This window comes from Aphanomyces invadans, assembly GCF_000520115.1.
Source record: "Aphanomyces invadans strain NJM9701 unplaced genomic scaffold supercont1.3, whole genome shotgun sequence".
Classification (NCBI taxonomy): Eukaryota; Oomycota; class Saprolegniomycetes; order Saprolegniales; family Verrucalvaceae; genus Aphanomyces; species Aphanomyces invadans.
In genome coordinates, this window is record NW_008580148.1 from 64,487 (window position 1) to 80,995 (window position 16,509).

At 57.2% G+C, this 16,509-nt stretch overlaps 6 protein-coding genes across 10 annotated transcripts; 4 read left to right on the top strand and 2 right to left on the bottom strand.

Annotated features, from left to right (window-relative positions):
• Positions 1–192: 192 nt before the first annotated feature.
• H310_01754 (hypothetical protein) lies at positions 193–4,023 on the top strand (the record flags this gene model as incomplete). The annotated part of the gene is made up of 7 exons (XM_008864989.1): positions 193–435; positions 507–884; positions 926–1,097; positions 1,147–1,301; positions 1,355–3,358; positions 3,418–3,567; positions 3,618–4,023. 7 exons carry the CDS (start codon positions 193–195, stop codon positions 3,729–3,731), a joined length of 3,216 nt encoding a protein of 1,071 aa, XP_008863211.1. The 3' UTR covers positions 3,732–4,023.
• Positions 4,024–4,169: 146 nt separating this feature from the next.
• On the top strand, positions 4,170–6,097 carry H310_01755 (hypothetical protein; the record flags this gene model as incomplete). The annotated part of the gene is made up of 9 exons (XM_008864990.1): positions 4,170–4,568; positions 4,615–4,698; positions 4,747–4,809; positions 4,860–4,946; positions 4,994–5,101; positions 5,158–5,208; positions 5,483–5,599; positions 5,642–5,938; positions 5,989–6,097. The coding sequence occupies 9 exons, from the start codon at positions 4,170–4,172 to the stop codon at positions 6,073–6,075; spliced, it is 1,293 nt and encodes a 430-aa protein (XP_008863212.1). The 3' UTR covers positions 6,076–6,097.
• A 430-nt stretch (positions 6,098–6,527) lies between these two features.
• H310_01756 (hypothetical protein) lies at positions 6,528–7,301 on the bottom strand (the record flags this gene model as incomplete). Its single annotated transcript, XM_008864991.1, has 1 exon — positions 6,528–7,301. The coding sequence occupies one exon, from the start codon at positions 7,299–7,301 to the stop codon at positions 6,528–6,530; it is 774 nt and encodes a 257-aa protein (XP_008863213.1).
• A 409-nt stretch (positions 7,302–7,710) lies between these two features.
• Positions 7,711–8,875, top strand: H310_01757 (hypothetical protein). The gene has a single exon (XM_008864992.1). It carries the CDS (start codon positions 7,729–7,731, stop codon positions 8,782–8,784), a length of 1,056 nt encoding a protein of 351 aa, XP_008863214.1. The 5' UTR covers positions 7,711–7,728; the 3' UTR covers positions 8,785–8,875.
• A 398-nt stretch (positions 8,876–9,273) lies between these two features.
• On the top strand, positions 9,274–15,113 carry H310_01758. Of its 2 annotated transcripts, XM_008864994.1 has the most exons (7): positions 9,274–10,140; positions 10,242–10,743; positions 11,046–12,765; positions 12,891–13,450; positions 13,495–13,949; positions 13,993–14,035; positions 14,095–15,113. In XM_008864994.1, exons 1-5 carry the CDS (start codon positions 9,294–9,296, stop codon positions 13,940–13,942), a joined length of 4,077 nt encoding a protein of 1,358 aa, XP_008863216.1. In that variant the 5' UTR covers positions 9,274–9,293; the 3' UTR covers positions 13,943–13,949; positions 13,993–14,035; positions 14,095–15,113. The 2 variants fall into 2 exon arrangements, with proteins under 2 accessions (XP_008863216.1, XP_008863215.1); XM_008864993.1 differs by having other exon boundaries at positions 13,495–14,035.
• On the bottom strand, positions 13,944–16,355 carry H310_01759 (hypothetical protein). Of its 4 annotated transcripts, none has more exons than XM_008864995.1 (13): positions 16,084–16,328; positions 15,918–16,021; positions 15,705–15,864; positions 15,516–15,661; positions 15,291–15,466; positions 15,157–15,246; positions 15,048–15,112; positions 14,946–14,999; positions 14,790–14,897; positions 14,453–14,750; positions 14,351–14,408; positions 14,183–14,302; positions 13,944–14,116 (listed from the first exon to the last, which is right to left on the bottom strand). In XM_008864995.1, the coding sequence occupies exons 1-13, from the start codon at positions 16,312–16,314 to the stop codon at positions 13,966–13,968; spliced, it is 1,761 nt and encodes a 586-aa protein (XP_008863217.1). In that variant the 5' UTR covers positions 16,315–16,328; the 3' UTR covers positions 13,944–13,965. The 4 variants fall into 4 exon arrangements, with proteins under 4 accessions (XP_008863217.1, XP_008863218.1, XP_008863219.1 ...); XM_008864996.1 differs by having other exon boundaries at positions 16,080–16,328; XM_008864997.1 differs by having other exon boundaries at positions 13,944–14,750; positions 16,084–16,355.
• Positions 16,356–16,509: the final 154 nt, after the last annotated feature.

Below are 16,509 nucleotides of genomic sequence, written 5' to 3' on the forward strand. Positions count from 1 at the left end.
AACTTGTCCGCGCCGATTCATTAAACTCGAAATATTTGTAAATAGAGTGAGTAGTAGCAGAAAGGTTAAGTAATTTAAAGCAGAAACTTGTGAAAAATATGTGAAAGTTGGCGAAAAGTAGGCGAAAAGACGATGCTTCATTGGCTGGAATGGCCCAATGGAATTGCAGACACCCCCACCACATACAACTTGATGATGGATGACGGCGGCGGCCGTGCTGGGATCCCCGCGGTGCTGCGCCGAAGCTCGAGCTCGGCGTCGACGTCATGGAATGATTCCACGATCCACAGCAGCATCAGTGTCAAGTACGACGTCAATGCGAGCGCTCTTTCCGTGGATGCAACGGGATCAGTCGGTGTACTTGGGGCACGGAAAGGGCTGTACGTCATCGATCTCGAGTCGCCGTATCAACCCGCACGAACCCTCCATCATCAGGTGCGTTGCCTTCATCGCGCGGGCCCACTCTTGCTACATTTGTTCACCTGTGGACGCTCCCCTCGTCGTAGACGAAATGGGACGTCACGGTCGTGAAATGCAACCCGCACGTCTTGTACAAGGGTGTCGTCGCGTCAACGTCGAACCACAACACGCTGCTGTGGAACATGGACTACAACACATCGACGCACATTGGAGGCATGTTGTCCTCGCATCAGCCGCTCATGTCGACGCTGCGGGCCCACACCCGGCCGGTGAGCGACGTTGCTTGGAGTCCATCCGAGCCGACCGTCCTCGCGTCGTCGTCGGCTGACACAACGACCCATTTGTGGGACATTCGAACGCCGCAAAAGCCCGCGCAATCCCTTTTCGCGTTCACGACAAGCGCGACACAAGTCGAATGGAATCGCTTGGACGCGTACTCGCTCGCCACGGCGCATGCGGGCGAGGTTCGTCCCTCTTCGATCGCCATGTTCTCACGCCATGGCAGGTTCGCCTGTGGGATACTCGAGCATGCGACAAACCGACAGTCACGATCACAGCGCACATGCAAAAGATCCATGGCATCGACTGGAGCCCCACCAACATGTACGAGCTCGTCACGTGCTCGGAAGACAAGACGGTCAAGTTTTGGAACGTGATGCGACCGCGCGTGTGCCAAGGTATTTGACTGGTCTTCTTCGTGGTTTCCCCATCCTCATCATGGTACAGGCACAATCACGACGGGTGCTCCAGTCTGGCGGGCGCGATACACACCGTTTGGAGACGGTTTGATCACGTCGTTTCACCGACAGGACTACTTCCTTCGCCTCTGGAGCCTCGCGCGCGACTCCAACAACAGCACTAACGCAGTCGAACCCAAGCCTGTACGCGTCGCCGCCATCTCTCTAGCAAGTCGAACTGACCGGGCGTTGTGTAGGTGTTTGACTTTTTTGGCCACAAAGACTTGGTCCGAGGGTTTGCGTGGCGGCAGCAGCCGGGCGGCGGGGTCTTTCAGCTCATCTCGTGGGGCAAGCAGCAGGAGTTGCGCATGTGGAAGATCGACCCTGTGTTGCTGGAAGCGTGCGGGTATGTCCGACACCAAGTGCACCACCAGTACCTTCACCAGCACCACAACTCGTCGATCGATTTGAGCACTCTTGACGAGATTGCTGTCTCGCCTTACGAAGCGCCGCCCCCACAGCCGTCCGCCTCCATGAACGGGACCCACGGCCCTCGGCCGGGTAGCCACGTCAACCTGTCCGCGTACAAGTTTGACTTGGGATGTTTGAAGGCCGATTTTATTCCACTGCCGTTGCCGCCGCCGCCGGTCTCGTCAAATGGCGCATACGAGATGACCCATGCAACTGCTTCTGCAACGATGCCAGTCCCCGCCACGCAGCAGCTTGTTCACCGCCATGACGTCATGATGGACGTTGAGGAGTGGCACCCGGGGGACGCGCTCACGTCGAGCAAGGCCGTTCTCGCCACGAACGGCACGCATGGGCTGAATGCCGACGACGACCCATTCAGCTCGATCGGCCGGCTATCGACACCCACAAACAATGCCACAGTTCGCGAACCCATTCGGCGTGTGTCGGGCGGGTGCTTCAGCGGGCCCAATTGCCTCGTGTACTTTGATTCACGCGTTGCGATCGGCCAGTCCAAAGTCCTCCACACGTCGTCGCGCCACCTTCCGCTGCCGTCCACCACGAATTCGACCAACTCGATTCTGCCACAAACTACCACGCCGTCCATCCTCTCGCGGCAATTTCTAACCGCAACGTCTCCGTCGTTTCTGTGGACGTCCGCGCAGCCGCCGCCGACGTTCGCTATGACTTCAATCGGAGCCACTACACCCCGCTACAACAGCTCGAGCACGTTCATCACGTCGACTCCGCATCACGCGAGTCGAAGCAACCACGTCCTGGAAGCGACCCACCACTTCGACGTTGCCCAAGACGATTATGACGAGCTCGACACGAACGACGCGGGCAGCAGGACCCTGGACACCATGACGGGCAACCACCACCTGATGCAACACTCGCCACCTTTTCCGTCCCGCCGCCGCCATCCGCATCTGTCGCTCGGTCCGTCAACGGCCACCAACGGCGGCGCAGCGCCTGCCAACAACCCGACTGCGAATGGCAAGTACCTGGCTAGCCTCGATTCGACGTTGTTGCTTCGAGTGAAAATCCTGGACTGTTCCACGATGTGCCACAGCCATAGCCCGCCGTTCTGCCATCGATCGCCGTTGGTAACGACCCCAGCCGCCCATGCCAAGGCCGCGATCGCCGCCGGCGACGTCGAACAAGGACAGATGTGGTCGATTCTGGCCGTCTCGACTGCCGCAGCGGCCGCCTCCCCCGGCCACCTCCACCACGAGAATCGGGACATGAAGGTGGACGCCAACAAGTTCGTGCCGACTCCGTGGCACGCTCACCCGTTCGGGTCATCCTTGGTGCAGCATGTTCTCGAGTTGTTCGAAGCTGCGGGGGACGTGCCCACTCTCGCTGCCATTGTGTGTGCCGTCAGCTTGCCATCCGCGGTGCCACCACCTTCCCCAACGGACCAGATCAAAAACTTGCAGTCGTCCGTCCTGTCCACGGTGCGATCCACTGGCTCGACCGGTGCGCCGCCAACCTCTGTCATCACGACGGCACTCTCTTCACAACCACAAGCAACAGAGTCGATGAAACCCACGGCGTTGACGACGCCCTCGACGGCCTCCACCCCAACAGCTCGTCGCAAACGAGCGTCGACGCTTCTGGGCAACACAGATGCGGACGTTGTCCGGTACGACGGGTATAAACTGGCTCAAGCAGACTTGCTGTACCGCCAAGGCGCGACGAATGCGCGGTGCGAACTGCTCAAGCACTTGCAGTCGCCGTCCGAGCCGCACGTCGGGCTCACGCTAGCGATGTACTGCTGCAAGTGCGGTCGGGTAAGCCCGCGATGCGCCGCCGTTCGTCGCCCTCCTCACGATCTTGCGAAATGTTGTAGCCGTGCGACGAGCTCTACTGCAACGCGTGCAAGGGGTTCAGCGTTCAATGCGCAGTGTGTGAGCTGGTTGTGCGAGGGCAGAGCATGTTCTGCTTCAAGTGTGGCCACGGCGGCCACTCTGACCATATCGTGGCGTGGTTTGCGACAGAGGTATAGCCCTTGTGTGTGGTCGATACATGCGATTGACACAAGTGTCGTAGAATGCGTGTCCGACGGGATGTGGGTGCTGGTGCAAACAAGTCGCCGACGCCGCCAAGTTTCAAATCCCCCCGACTCCTACGCACATACCCCGGCCCACATCCAACTCGTGCTAACGTATTTAACGACGATCCCGTCCATCTCGGGTGTGTCGACGCGAGCTTGACCTCTTGGTCTCCAACAAGAGGATCGACACGTGCGATGGATGCGACGCCTCCGACAGCCTCATCAACAAGTTGGCGCGTCCATATCCAAGGACATGCCGCAAGCTGTCACCTCCACGTATTGCTCGCAGGAGGAGGAAGGCGTCATGGCCATGCTCGTGCCGCCATGGCAGCTTCTCATGTTGTTTACGTACAGTGTGCCGTAGAGTAGCGTCCCCGACCTGAATATCCGGATACTGCTGAGAGTGTACGTACAGTTTACCGTGCAGTAGCGCAGGATTTCCGGATATCGATATCCGGACACCTTTTTGTGTTGTCAAGTTCCCGCCCAACCGAGTATAGTGAAATCAAGTGCTTGGCACAGCGGAGCGGCATTTATCGTTTGAGATTATGGACGCGGACGATGAACGGACCAGCGAGGCAGTCGCCGCCACAACCGTGGAGATGACGGCGACGAGCGCTCGTGAAGAACCATTCGTCAAGGAGGACGAAGCCGCTGATGTCGAGGAACCTCCTGCCGCGTCCGACGACGACACTGTTGGCAACAAGTCGACCAACGACGAGATCGCAAGTGCTGCCGACGACCAAGAACACCAAGAAGGGACGAAGCCCAAGAAGAAGGCATCGAACCGACGAGCCGAGATTCCCGGAGAGCGACGAAGCGACCGTGCACGTCAAGCTCCTCGTGCGGTGTACACGGCTGCTGAAGAGACAGTGGTCGACGACGTGTTTGTCGTTCCGGAGGGACCTGGAACCAAGCTCCGTGACATTGACTACCTTGCTGAAAAGGTGCCCTTCTTCCATCGTGCATACGTCTGACACTGACGCTGCACAGGTGTCGAAATGCGGCAAACGCGACGTCGAGGTGCTCAAGATTCTGTACTCTGTCATGTTCAGCCGTCGGTTCTCCCTCGGCATCGTAAGGTCATGTCTCTCGATTCGGTCACTCCAACGCGTACGTATCTAGATGAAGGAAGCGAAGCAGCACATCTTGGACTATTCCGGGTACGCTCCCATGGACGACGAAGCGGTACGCGTTCGCACGAGATGCCCATCGATAAATCGTTTTTGCGATGGCAGGAGAAAGAAAAGTTGCGGGACGAGTTGGCCATCAAATTATGTCGCGGCACCGTCGGGTTTGTCGACGTGTTGATGGACTTTCTCCAGGTACACTGCCCGTCCATGGCATGCTCGCACGTGATGATGGTGCGAAGATCGACAGGTCCAAAAAGTCTTTTGTCGACGCTGGCTCCCAAGGCAGCAAGGACGATAAGGTGGAACGCATCATCGACTGGCTCTTCCACCCCACCGCCACCGAAGTGGTGAGCTCCCGGCGTCATCCACCTCGTCGAGCTTCCTCACGCCATCGTGTCTGCAGAAAGCGAAATCCGCCAAGAAATCGACCAAGAAAACCAAGAGAGCGGGCAAGGTACTGGACTGTTCTCGATCACGTTGTCCTTTCGACCCCACGGCGCATGACGTCTATTGACCTTGAATGGAGCTCGAGGTGTCCCATGGAGAGTGCTTGCCATGGGCTTCCAAGTGCTCCTTCGAAGCCTCGAGCACGTTTGAATCGGACGTCACCCCATGGTGCTCCGCTGTGTTTTGTCTGTGAGGATGCGTTCGTGTGTGGTTGAGATAAACTGGAGTCGTGGGGCTGGTTGTCCGAGTATGGCGATGCATGTGCTCACTCTTGTGCCTAGAAATCGTCCAAGAAGGAGAAGAAAGCACCTGTGGAATCGGAAACCACGACGGATGACGAAGGCGACGACGCTTCTCCAAAGCCCAAGGCGTCGGCAACCTCGAAGAAGCGTAAAGCGGTATGGCTATCGAATCGAGATCGTGTGGAGACTTTGGCTTAGACGAAAGGTGACGATGGCGCACCGACGAAAAAACGCACGACCAAGAAGAAGGTGGCGGCGGCGAAGAAAGCAGTGACCGACGAAGCCGAGACCGAGAGTGAGAACGAAGACTTGTTTGAAGAAGCCGCGCGAAAAGCAGAGGCACGTTGGACGGACCCGTCACCCAGGAAGCAATCGGTGGCCAAGAAGAAAGCTGCGACAACCACCCCGGCGGCGGCGGCGCTGCCAGAAAACATTCAAACTCGGTTGAAGCAGATTGTAACGGAGGGTGACGTCGAGACGCTGACGTTGAAAACGGTGCGATGACACGACGTGCCATGGACCGTGACGCCCTCGGGATGCCGTAGGTCATGGACACACTCACTACCGAGCTGAACGCGGACGTGAAAACGCACAAGAACGCCATCAAAGACTTTATTGCCAACTGCTTGTAATGTCGATCCCATCTTGCCGTTGTAGCACTTTGGTTCAACGTATTCGAGGATGCAGCTCACGTGGCAGGCAGTTGTCACGGTCGACATTCCGCGGCGCCGTCGCCTACATGGGCATTGTGCCGTCCGATGCGGCGAACGAGCTATGAATATCGACCGCCTTGCACCCGCATATCGTCGTTGCTACGACGCAATGACCTATGCAGATGATGCTCTCGGTGGTGCTGTCCCCAGTGGGGAAGCGCTGTCCCCATGGGAGAGCCAGAGATACAGAAAGACGCCATCGTTTTCATCTGGCCGCCACAACGTCATCCAAACGTACCATCGTGATGTGGTGGCATACCCAACCGATTGCAACACACTCTGCGCAAAAAGACGAATGCATTATGCAGATAAGAGCCCGACGGCTACGAGCACGGGGACGAAGGTACACCCAAGCCCCCATGTTCGCCTTGTCAAGGTAGGACGCAACCCCACGCATCCGTCGCCTGAATCTTTTGGCAAACCGACGCAGTTCGTGCAATGCACTGCCCGAGTGTGACGTTGTACGATGGCAGAGTGGGGAGGCACTGGGCAACTGCAACGGCTCCAGCCTGCGGGCACAGGACGCCATGGGGGGAGTCGCCGCGGCCGCTGCAGATGGGACCACGGATGCAGTACGTGGCGTCGCGCTCAATGCTCACACGATCGCAAAAGACGATGTCGTCGGGGGACGCCGCGACCCCCGCGAAGTTTGATTCGTTGGTGCCGTTGCCAGTGGAATTGCGCACCACGTACAGCGGCTCATGGGACGAATGATTCGTTGGCGGCGACAAAGTGGTTGGCGCGGGAGATGTCGTGAGCGGTGCATTTTTGGTCGTGGGGGTGCTGGTTGTCATGCTAGGTGTGCTCGTGGCGATTGGAGCTGTAGTCATCGTTGGCGATGTGGTTGCCGTGGTGGGAACCGCCGCCGAAGTCGTGGGACGAGGTGAGACAGCCGTTGGCACGGCGGTTGTCGGGGGAATTGTTTGGGGAAGCGTGGTTGTGGTGGGGACTAAGCTTGTGAATGGACTCGCAGTTGTCGCGGTGGGACTGGTCGTGGTGGTGGCAATGGGGCGAAAGGTAGTGGTGAAAACGGGGCGAAATGGGCTGGTAGCTGGCACCCGCGTCGTCGGGCGGCCGTCGGTGGGTGCATCGTCGAGCTGCAATTCGGAAAAGGGAAAGTCATCTTGCCCAGATGCCACGGCCATGATCGCTGCAATGAGAACCACCTGAAGGAACATAACGCTTCGAGTAACCATGTTGTTGAACGATGGTGGGGGGCAGGACACTTGCGCTGTTGCGGGGGTGTTGGAGAATGACTCGTTCAACACGCGCTCTGCGCAAGGTAGACGTCATTGCCGGCCTGTCGACACTTTCGGGTGGCCTGTCCATGGATGCGTCCATGCGCCTTCGTCAGTCCTGTCGATGGATGCTTGATGCGATCGCTCGAAGCGCGCTCATGCTTCTTGCCACAGCTTGCATGGGTCTGGCTCTGCCACGAGGTGACCTGCTGCGCAGCTCCAATCTCACGTGCTCAAATGTCCTCTGGAAAAAGTCCGGTTGATGTTTGAAAAATCCGGATACAAGCCAAGTTGAATTCAAATTTCATCTTTTGGACTCGAGCACCCGCGCGCGATGGAGGAAGGTGACTGCACGATCTGCTTGGAGCCGCTGCTGAAAGAGCTGTATGCGCTACCTTGTGGCCATGTTTTTCATGGCCGATGCATTGTGGCCGCGCTCAGGTCGAAGAAACAATGTCCTCAATGCCGCAGGCAGATCTCCTCTCAAGAGCCGATTCGGCTGTTTTTCAAGGTGCCCACCAACGTCGCCAACGACTCCTCCCCATCCAAATCACCTTCGTCCCCTTCAAGCCGTCGACTAGATGACGTTGTGGCGAACTTCGAAACCAAGCTGTCGTTACTTCGGTCGCAACTCCAAGCAATGCACGCCGAGCAAGAAGCCTCCAAGCACGAGCTCGACAAGTGGGAAGTTTATGGTGAGCAGTCTCAAGCCGCATTCAAGAAGATAGAAGCAAAGGTGTCCACACTCCGCCGGGCCAACGAAACCCTGACAAAGAGCCTGCATGATGCAAAGCAGTCCAATGCAGCGCTAGAAGCGTCGTTGCAGCGAGCAATGGCCGACACGGCGACACTGCAGTTCCTCAACTCGAACGACTTGGAAGCGCTCGAGGCGGATCTGGCGAACCCGGCCATGATAATTGCCGCCCTCAAGAAAGCCAATCGATTCCGCATGGTTCAGTACGAGAAAGTTGTCCAGAAGTTGAATGCAGCCAAGGACGAAGTCAACAAGTTGAAGGCAGCGAGCACGGAAATGCGCTCGCACGGTGACGTATCGTCGCCAAGGCGGAAAATTGCCGTAAAGCGCCCATTGGCGAAACCAGCAACCATGCCTGCATTCAACCTCCACCAGTCCGCGATGCTCGAGACCTTTCAAGACGTTTTGCCGGCAGTGGCGTCTTCGGCTGTGCACCACGCATCTCCTCCACCTCCCCCTGCACATCGTCCACTCGTCTGGACGCACAGACACGACCTGAAACCCATGGGCATAACTCCTCCACTGTCGTTGCGACCTCATGGAGATTCCAAGACCGTCAGCGACTGTCCGAAAATGAAGAAGCCTGCCGTCGCCCCCGCCGCCAGCATTCGTCCTATCACTACATGGTTCAAATAGAGTCGTATGTCCAAGTGCCATGATAACAAACCGTCCGAACGTGTCACTGGGAGACACGTGCGCACATACGCGAGATGTCACATGTCTACATCATGGGAGGAGTCAGAGACGTCGAATGGAAGGCAATGTGGGTGGCTGGTCCGGCCGTGCAAGTGCCAGTGCGCGTCCTTTTCATGATCCTTCGCGGAGGTGTCGACGTCCACAGAGGGAACACATTGCGTTCTTTCTCGTCTTGGACATGCATAGCTGCTTGCCCGATCAAGCAACCTGCATGCGTGGACTCCGCCGCCGAGAACGTTGGATGTCTCTGCGAAGTCGGTTTTTCTACTTCAACGCACTATGCGTTTAATAGGTTATAACGAATTCTGCGTGGAAGTTTTGGTCGGGGAGGTTCCAGTTTACCTGATGGGTTGTTGAACACAAAGACGTTTAAACGCATTCGAGAGGTGCACCCGAATAAAATTGAAATTTTGTCATTCGAAGGTTTGACGCAGAAGGGACAACGCACCATGGAGATGGCCGCCGCAGCGGCTGCGTCCCCGGCGACAACGGCGACCCCCATGCACGATAGAACGAGTAGAAACACACGGGTATCGACCACAACGGCGTCGTCGACAGCAACATCGCCCGCGCACGCCGATCGAGGGGCAACAGAACAAGAATCGTCTCAACGCTCGACTTTAGCACAGCAAGCCGACCGAATCAAGAACATGCTGCGCGGGATTCCAACAACGAAGAATGGTCCACCAGATGCGGCGCGACTGGCGCAGAAGATGCAGCACTACTCGACGATGCGTGTGCACATGAAGCGGGTGCAGTTCGCGTTGGAAGAAGAAAAACGTAATTCATTCTACAAGGAACTGCTCGTGTACCTGCTCTTCTTGGCGATCATGATGACGACGGTGTGCACGCTGCCGATTCAAGTCCCGTTCGAGCACAACGACGCCCTTGCCCAAGCGTACTTGGACCAAGAGTTCAACAACGTGAGCTTCAAGAAGAACTTTTACGAAGTCGACGGTCTCGACGAAATGTGGCAGTGGTTCAACGACGTCCTCCTCGACACGTACTACCACCCGACGGAACTGAACGTCCGCCGCATCTCGAGCGTCCAGATCCGATCTGGTCGGATGCAAGGCCTCCCGTGCGAACTTGTCGACACCGACACGACGTTGTCGCTCTTCCCCGACGAACTGTGTTACCCCGCATTCTCATTGCAAGAAGAAGACACGTCCCCCTACTTTGCCCATGTCCCAGACCAACCCAAACTCATCACGTACGAGAAAGACCTGTCACTGCTCGTGCGATCGCTACTCTTCACGCCCAGCATCATCAATGCGCGCATGAACTATGGCACTGGTACGCCTTCCTACCCCCATGATTGTCTTCTCTCTGTGTGGCGTGCTTTCGTGTCGAGCGAATGGATCGTGCATGCGGTTCCTGACGCCGTTGACGGCAAGGTGGATATACTGCGTACCTACCTCGGGACAACGCGGCCGCCGGTACGGCAGTGCTGGAAGCGGTGCAAGATGCGCTCGTGCTGCCCAGCACACGATACGTGGCTGCGACCTGGGCGTTGTACAACCCGAGCTCGGCGGTGTTTACGCACATCCAAGTCATGTTTGAGATATCGTCAACCGACCACATCGAGCTCACGCAGCGCCTCATGAGCTTCCGCGTGCTCGGGTACCGCAACGTGATGGCATTTCTGTCGCTCGAGAATATCCTGATGCTGTTTCTGGCCGTCGTGACCGTCATGTTCACCGTGCGCGAAGTCCAATCGTGCTCTGTGATGGGCCTCCACAAGTACACGGAATCGATGTGGAATGCCGTCGACATGCTCCAGCTCGGGTGTCTCTATGCTCTCGTCTTCACCTGGTTCCGATACCTCTATCTGTGCCACGACATAATCCCGACCCTTGAACGCATCGTTCGCCATCGCACGTGCAGCACCATTGACAGGTACAGCCACGACGACTCTAGCTTGAGCCTGGCGACACTTGTGCCTGACAGGATATACCGCTTCGTCTGCGACTTGTGGCGATTCGAACAACTTGCCTGTCTCTTCCTGGCTTTCTCACTTTAAGTGGGGCATTTGCGAGTCGTGATCTTGCTGCGGATGGCCATCGCCGTCTGCAGCGTTGCGATGTGTATGTTGTGCGAGTGTATGCTTCTGTGGGCATGGATGTCTTTGCTTGACACGGTTCTCGGCCGCAACATGGCTTGCTTGATGGGTTCCGCGATCTAAATGTGGTTGTGACTAGCGGCCGCGATTGCTTTGTCGATATGGGCCACATCGGACTCGTCGTCCAAGACGTGACCAACATGTCCGCGTGCGTTGCGCTTGTGAGCGTCGCGATCGTGTTCAAGTACCTTCGATTGAACACGCGGTTGAACATGCTCTGGACGACGCTGCGACTCGCGGCCAAGGACCTGATTGCGTTTGTCGTGATCTTTGTCTTTATCTTTTTTGGGTACGCTGTCATGGGGTTCCTGCTCTTTGGGACGCACGTGCGCGAGTACCGGAGCTTGACGGGGAGTTTAGCGTCGTGCTTTCAAATGCTCCTGGGTGCGTTCGACTTTACCACGTTGTCCGAGGCCAACCCGGTCATGTCGGGGCTCTTTTTCTTTTCGTTCATGATTTTTGTGTTTTTGATCGTGGTCAACATGTTCATTGCGATTCTGAGCGAGTACTACTCAATCGCGCAAGACGAGAAGCGGTCTGCGGAAGCGGCACGGAAGGATCTGCTCCATGCCAACAAGGCGGGCGGCGACACGGGTGACATTGTGTCCCGCCAAAAGTTCGACCGCATTGAGTACGACGTCGTGAACCAGCTCACCAAGTACTGGACCGACCTCACGTGGCGCGTGCGTCTGACGAGTAAGGAGCCCGTCCCGCTCACCGGTGGCGCGTGCGTCCTGCTCGTCGACTACTCTTACCTGCAAGCGGAGCGGTCTCGACTCGCCAACAAGTTCCGCGCCGCCATTCGTGTCATCCGCATCTGCCTCGCGTTCATCCGGCCACTGCGGAAATTCTTCGAAGACTTTGACGCGTCCCATGTTGCGTCGTCGCTCTTTCCCAAAGGAAAAACAAGGAGTACGCTGCGCAGCAAGTCGTCCCACCACTTGGACTACCGCAAGTTTCCAGTCGTGTATGTGCCGCTCTACTCCAAAGCGGCGAACCCGCTCACCATGATCGACCAACTCAAGCCCGGCGATCATCTTGAACTCGACGACGGGTCCCTCACATTCGACCGCATCTACCTCCAAGTGATGGGCGACCAAGACTTGTATTTAGCCGACGGCGTCGCAGACCCGTCCACGTTACGCACCGAGTTTGGCTTGCACCATGCCCATCCAGCCGTCGGCGGCAGCGGCAGTCATATCAAGTGCTGCCGTGTTGTGTACCAGGGCGAGATCATTCTGGCCGGCCATGAAACGTGCGTCGTGCCAAAGCGGATTTGGGTCAAATATTTTGCGTCGACGGTGTGGCGCAGTATTCGCCAGGTCTTTTCCGTATCGTACTGGCTGACGCAACCAAAGAAGGGACGGAATTTTGTCATTTCTGACGACGACATTGCTCAGTTGCTCGAAGCCCAACTCAGCAACGACCAAGGACGAGGCCACAGCTGCCGGTTTGACGAGCTCGTGCGGCAGTTTCGACTGTTTTTGGCAAAGAAAGCCCGCCAAGGGACAATCCGAGTGCCTCACCACGACCTCGAAACATGCGTCAAGCGCGAAGCGATTGCGTTCGTCGAGCGGTTTGACAAGGCGCTTCTTCCACTGGACGCCCGCGAACTCAACGGGTACAAGTACACCCCCGCTCCCACCGACACGTCGACGATTCGACTGCCCAACTCGATCGCGCGACTGTCCGAGTTTCTCGCGCACAATGCGCATGAAGTGTGGTCCCAGGGGCGCATTGCCCAAGGCTGGCGGTACGGTCCCCAACGAGACAATGAGCTCAAACTGCACCCTGATCTGGTACGTGATTTCTCTGGTCATGGAGGCCGTGACATTTGTATGGAGTGTGCCTTGGTGCTTCATGGACTGGTTGCACTGCGATCGATGTCCCATCGTTTGCTAACGTGGCGTTCGCCATGCGTTAGGTCGCGTACGATCAATTGTCCGAGGGAGCGAAAGCTTACGACCGAGATACCTCTATCGAAGCGCTCAAGGTGATTCAAGCACTTGGTTACGTCATGCACCCAAACCACCACTCGAGCAGCGGCAGTGGCGGCGGTGGCCTGCCATCGTCTTCGAGCATGGAGCAGTCGACGCGTCGGATGTTTAGCAGCCAGTCGTCGTCCTTTATGGATATTGATGTGGACTTTGGGGTTGCCGTTGCAGACGGCGAGACGTACAAACCCCAACCCATCATGACGGACGATATCACGCTGTCGCCAGAGCTGAATTCGCTCGTCGAACTGCTCGCGGAAAACACGCACGACGTGTGGGCGAAGAAGCGGATGGAGGAAGGGTGGGTATACGGCCCCAAGCGCAACGACATGAAGAAGGAGCACGACGGCCTCGTTCCGTACGTGTACTTGACGTCGGATGAAAAAGACATGGACCGGAACACGGCGGTCCAAACGATCAAGTGCATCCTCCGGTGTGGGTTTACCATCACCCACGGCAAGCACCCCGGCAACGGCACAGCCAAGTTCAAGTACATGTGGATGTCGATCGATGGCAGCTCATATTTGCGTGTAGACTGTTTGGGCGGTCGGAAGATGTTCAGATGCCGCACATGGAAGATGCCACGACGGTCGCGATGAACATTCAACGGGCCAAGCAGGCCTTCATGGGCCGAAGAGGGCACAAAACGTACGGCTCCGTCACGTTTGCCGACAAGTCTGGTGTCCCGACGCCTCCATTGACCCCCCACATCATTCGAGCGTCGTCGGTGGAATTGCCTCCGACGACTGCAACGACACCTCTGACAACATCGCCGAGTCGGCTGCGCAGTGCGGTGCGTCGGGCACCGTCGCTGCCACCAACGTTGTCCCCTGCCAGTGTCTCCTTTGCCCCATCGCCACCGTCGAGCCATGCCGGAGAAAGTCATCCGCCCCCATCGCTGTCGTCGAGCAACGTCGGCGAACGCAATTCGACACCTTCCGCGACAGCCCCCGACGACGTGCTCATTGAAATTGAACCATAGGTCCAAGGTAGGTCGAGGTTGTGTTAAATGCAGATGTAAATCGAGGCCAGGAGCAACGGGTTCTTCTTGGCGGCTTCCAAGTATTCTTCCTTGGTGAGTTCACCGTCGCCGTTCGTGTCGATGCCTTGCAGCAACCTCATCGTCTCGAGCAGCTCATGGCCCATCGAGCCAAAGCTACACCACAACCAGGTCAACCCGACGAATCGACGGTCCGCATCACGGCAGACGACATCCTAATACCTGGAGCAAACGACGCTGCTGAGTTCCTCCCGCGTGATTTCGCCGTCGCAATCGTAGTCGAAGAATCGAAAGTAGAATCGCGAACACGCTTCGTCGTGGGTCGTGTCGACGACAAGCATCCTACGTCGCCACGATCAAGCGCCACGGCAAGTGCCACGGAGCACGCACCGCAACATGCCGGCCAAGTCTCGAATAAAGTCGCGGCAATTGGCCTTGCCTCGATTTTCTAGTGCCGACGCTTCAGGCATGCCACCGACAGCGCAGACGTACTTGGATCTGCTGGCGCTTGCTGCGGAACGTACGCCTTGAACAGGTCCTGCAGCGTGTGGCCGTCCTCGGCTTGCGGCTCGTGGAGGTACTCGAACATGATATTGTGGAACTGGGCGCTCGTGAGGGGGGCGGCCACCGCTTCGTATGGCGCCGGGTCGGCTTGGTTAGTCTTGACAAGCCATGCTCGATCATGCGCAGCCGCGTCGCGGTCAAGTCTCGTTGCGTCGTTCACGTCTTCCAAGATCGACAGCATCACGCTCCAGTCCAGTTTGAGGCGCTCCGTGATACACCGCAGACTCTGCGACCCGTGAGCACATGAAAACGATCGAGGCCGGACCTGGCGCAACTGAAAGTTCGTGTGGCGGTTGAACGTGAGCGGCTTGCTCAGCGCTTCCAGCACGAGGGGCTCGACGGACGCCGCTTGCACAAACTCGTCTTCCGTAATCTACGTCCAGCGCGGGTGGGTCGCCACAAACGAGCCAACACTACGCACCACGGCGTCGCCGTTCGTGTCGACGTGTGCAAAGTAGTCGTCGATGTAAATGGCCTACAGAAAGAAGAGCATCACGTGCACGACGCGTGCGGAGGCACCGACCAGTTGGGACATCTTTTCTTGGCCGCCATTGAGGATGAGCACCAATTCCGAGATCGAGATCGTGCCTAGCCCGTGCGTCAGGATCGGTGCTCGAACGCAGTCGGCGTACCGCTTCCGTCCTTGTCGTACATCTTGAAGAGCGCGTCCAGCTTTTGCTCGAGCGTTCCTTGCACGAGGCTGTTCATGCCGAGGATAAACTCTGCGGCGAGTTGAGTCGTCGTGGGATGAGCGCGCGAAACGCACCTCGGAAATCGATGGCGCCGTTGAGATCCTGGTCAAAGACGCCGTAGAGGCGCTTGACGAGTGCATTCGACATGGAGATCGTCTCGCCGATCGACGACACGCCGTTGCCGTGAATCGTCGCTTCGTCGATGGCCGACGTGTGGCTCACGCTCCCGACGAGCTTTCCGAGATGGCTCCTACGCACCGCCGTTGAATCATGGCGCGCCAACCAAATGGCTGACGTGCCCGATGATCGTGGCAAAGTCATCGCACGAAATCGTGCCGTTCTCCCGCGCGAGCTCTTTGAACTGGCAGCTCATCTGAAAGATGTCGTGCATGTTGAACTTGGTCGACCGCATGAGCTCCGAGATCAGCGCTTGCTTCCCCACCACCTACGTTCGAGTCGGCGATCTCGGTGGAACAGATCGACCGTGCCTTTTTTCGCGTCTCGGCTTCGGTGGCCGTCGCAATCATCGCTTGCCGCCGCTTCCGCGTCACGACACTCTGACTACGCCCGTCTTTCTTGACAGTCGCCTGAAGCCCAAGCCTCGTGTTGGCCATCTCGATGCTGTGCTTTCGGAGAAATCCCTTGATCCTGGACACACCTTGGCATCATGCAACTAGTGATCATGGATGAAAAAGACAGACGTGGGAAGGTCCGCAGCTGGAACGGTGCGCTGCTTCCCCGCCACCAACACATACGCTGCACTTGCACGTTTGCCACCGCCAGGTCGAGGCACGTCGTCGCGTGCCTGTGCATTCCCACGATCAATCCTTCATTCAATGCCGCGGTGAGATAGAGACGCTCACATGCCCGTAGGTTGTTGCCGTTTGTTGGGTCACACAATGCGGAGACGGGGTACTTCTCTGGAAGGAACGTTGCACGAGACTGAACGAGCGACGCGATCTCTTGGTCTGACGGCAGTGTGACCGCGCGCACGGAAACATTTGAGTGTGCGTTGAGATGCTGCAAGTGCTTGGACACATCCGTGTACAGCTCGGCAATCGCCGCTGCCGTGTACCGATGCGGCGGCGCGTTCTGCATGATGTGAAACTGTCAACAATCAATTAGTATCGAAGTTTCCGACACATGGGTTTTTCACACAATAAATATTTTCTCACACAATGCAATATTTGCTGATTTGTGCAATCTTTACAAAAATACCTGCCACACCTGAATAGGATTCGACAAACAAGATAATATTGCATGCATGGATTCACGAAAGACGTGCGAACTAAC

Coding starts and splice junctions, on each gene's coding strand:
- H310_01757 (XM_008864992.1), top strand. CDS start 7,729: ATGGAGGAAGGTGACTGCACGATCTGCTTGGAGCCGCTGCTGAAAGAG.
- H310_01758 (XM_008864993.1), top strand. CDS start 9,294: ATGGAGATGGCCGCCGCAGCGGCTGCGTCCCCGGCGACAACGGCGACC. Junction 10,141..10,241: donor GCGCATGAACTATGGCACTG/GTACGCCTTCCT, acceptor GTTGACGGCAAG/GTGGATATACTGCGTACCTA. Junction 10,744..11,045: donor ACGTGCAGCACCATTGACAG/GTACAGCCACGA, acceptor GGTTGTGACTAG/CGGCCGCGATTGCTTTGTCG.
- H310_01759 (XM_008864995.1), bottom strand. CDS start 16,314: ATGCAGAACGCGCCGCCGCATCGGTACACGGCAGCGGCGATTGCCGAG. Junction 15,467..15,515: donor GACTTTGCCACGATCATCGG/GCACGTCAGCCA, acceptor GGCGGTGCGTAG/GAGCCATCTCGGAAAGCTCG. Junction 14,409..14,452: donor GCAAGCGCCAGCAGATCCAA/GTACGTCTGCGC, acceptor CGTCGGCACTAG/AAAATCGAGGCAAGGCCAAT.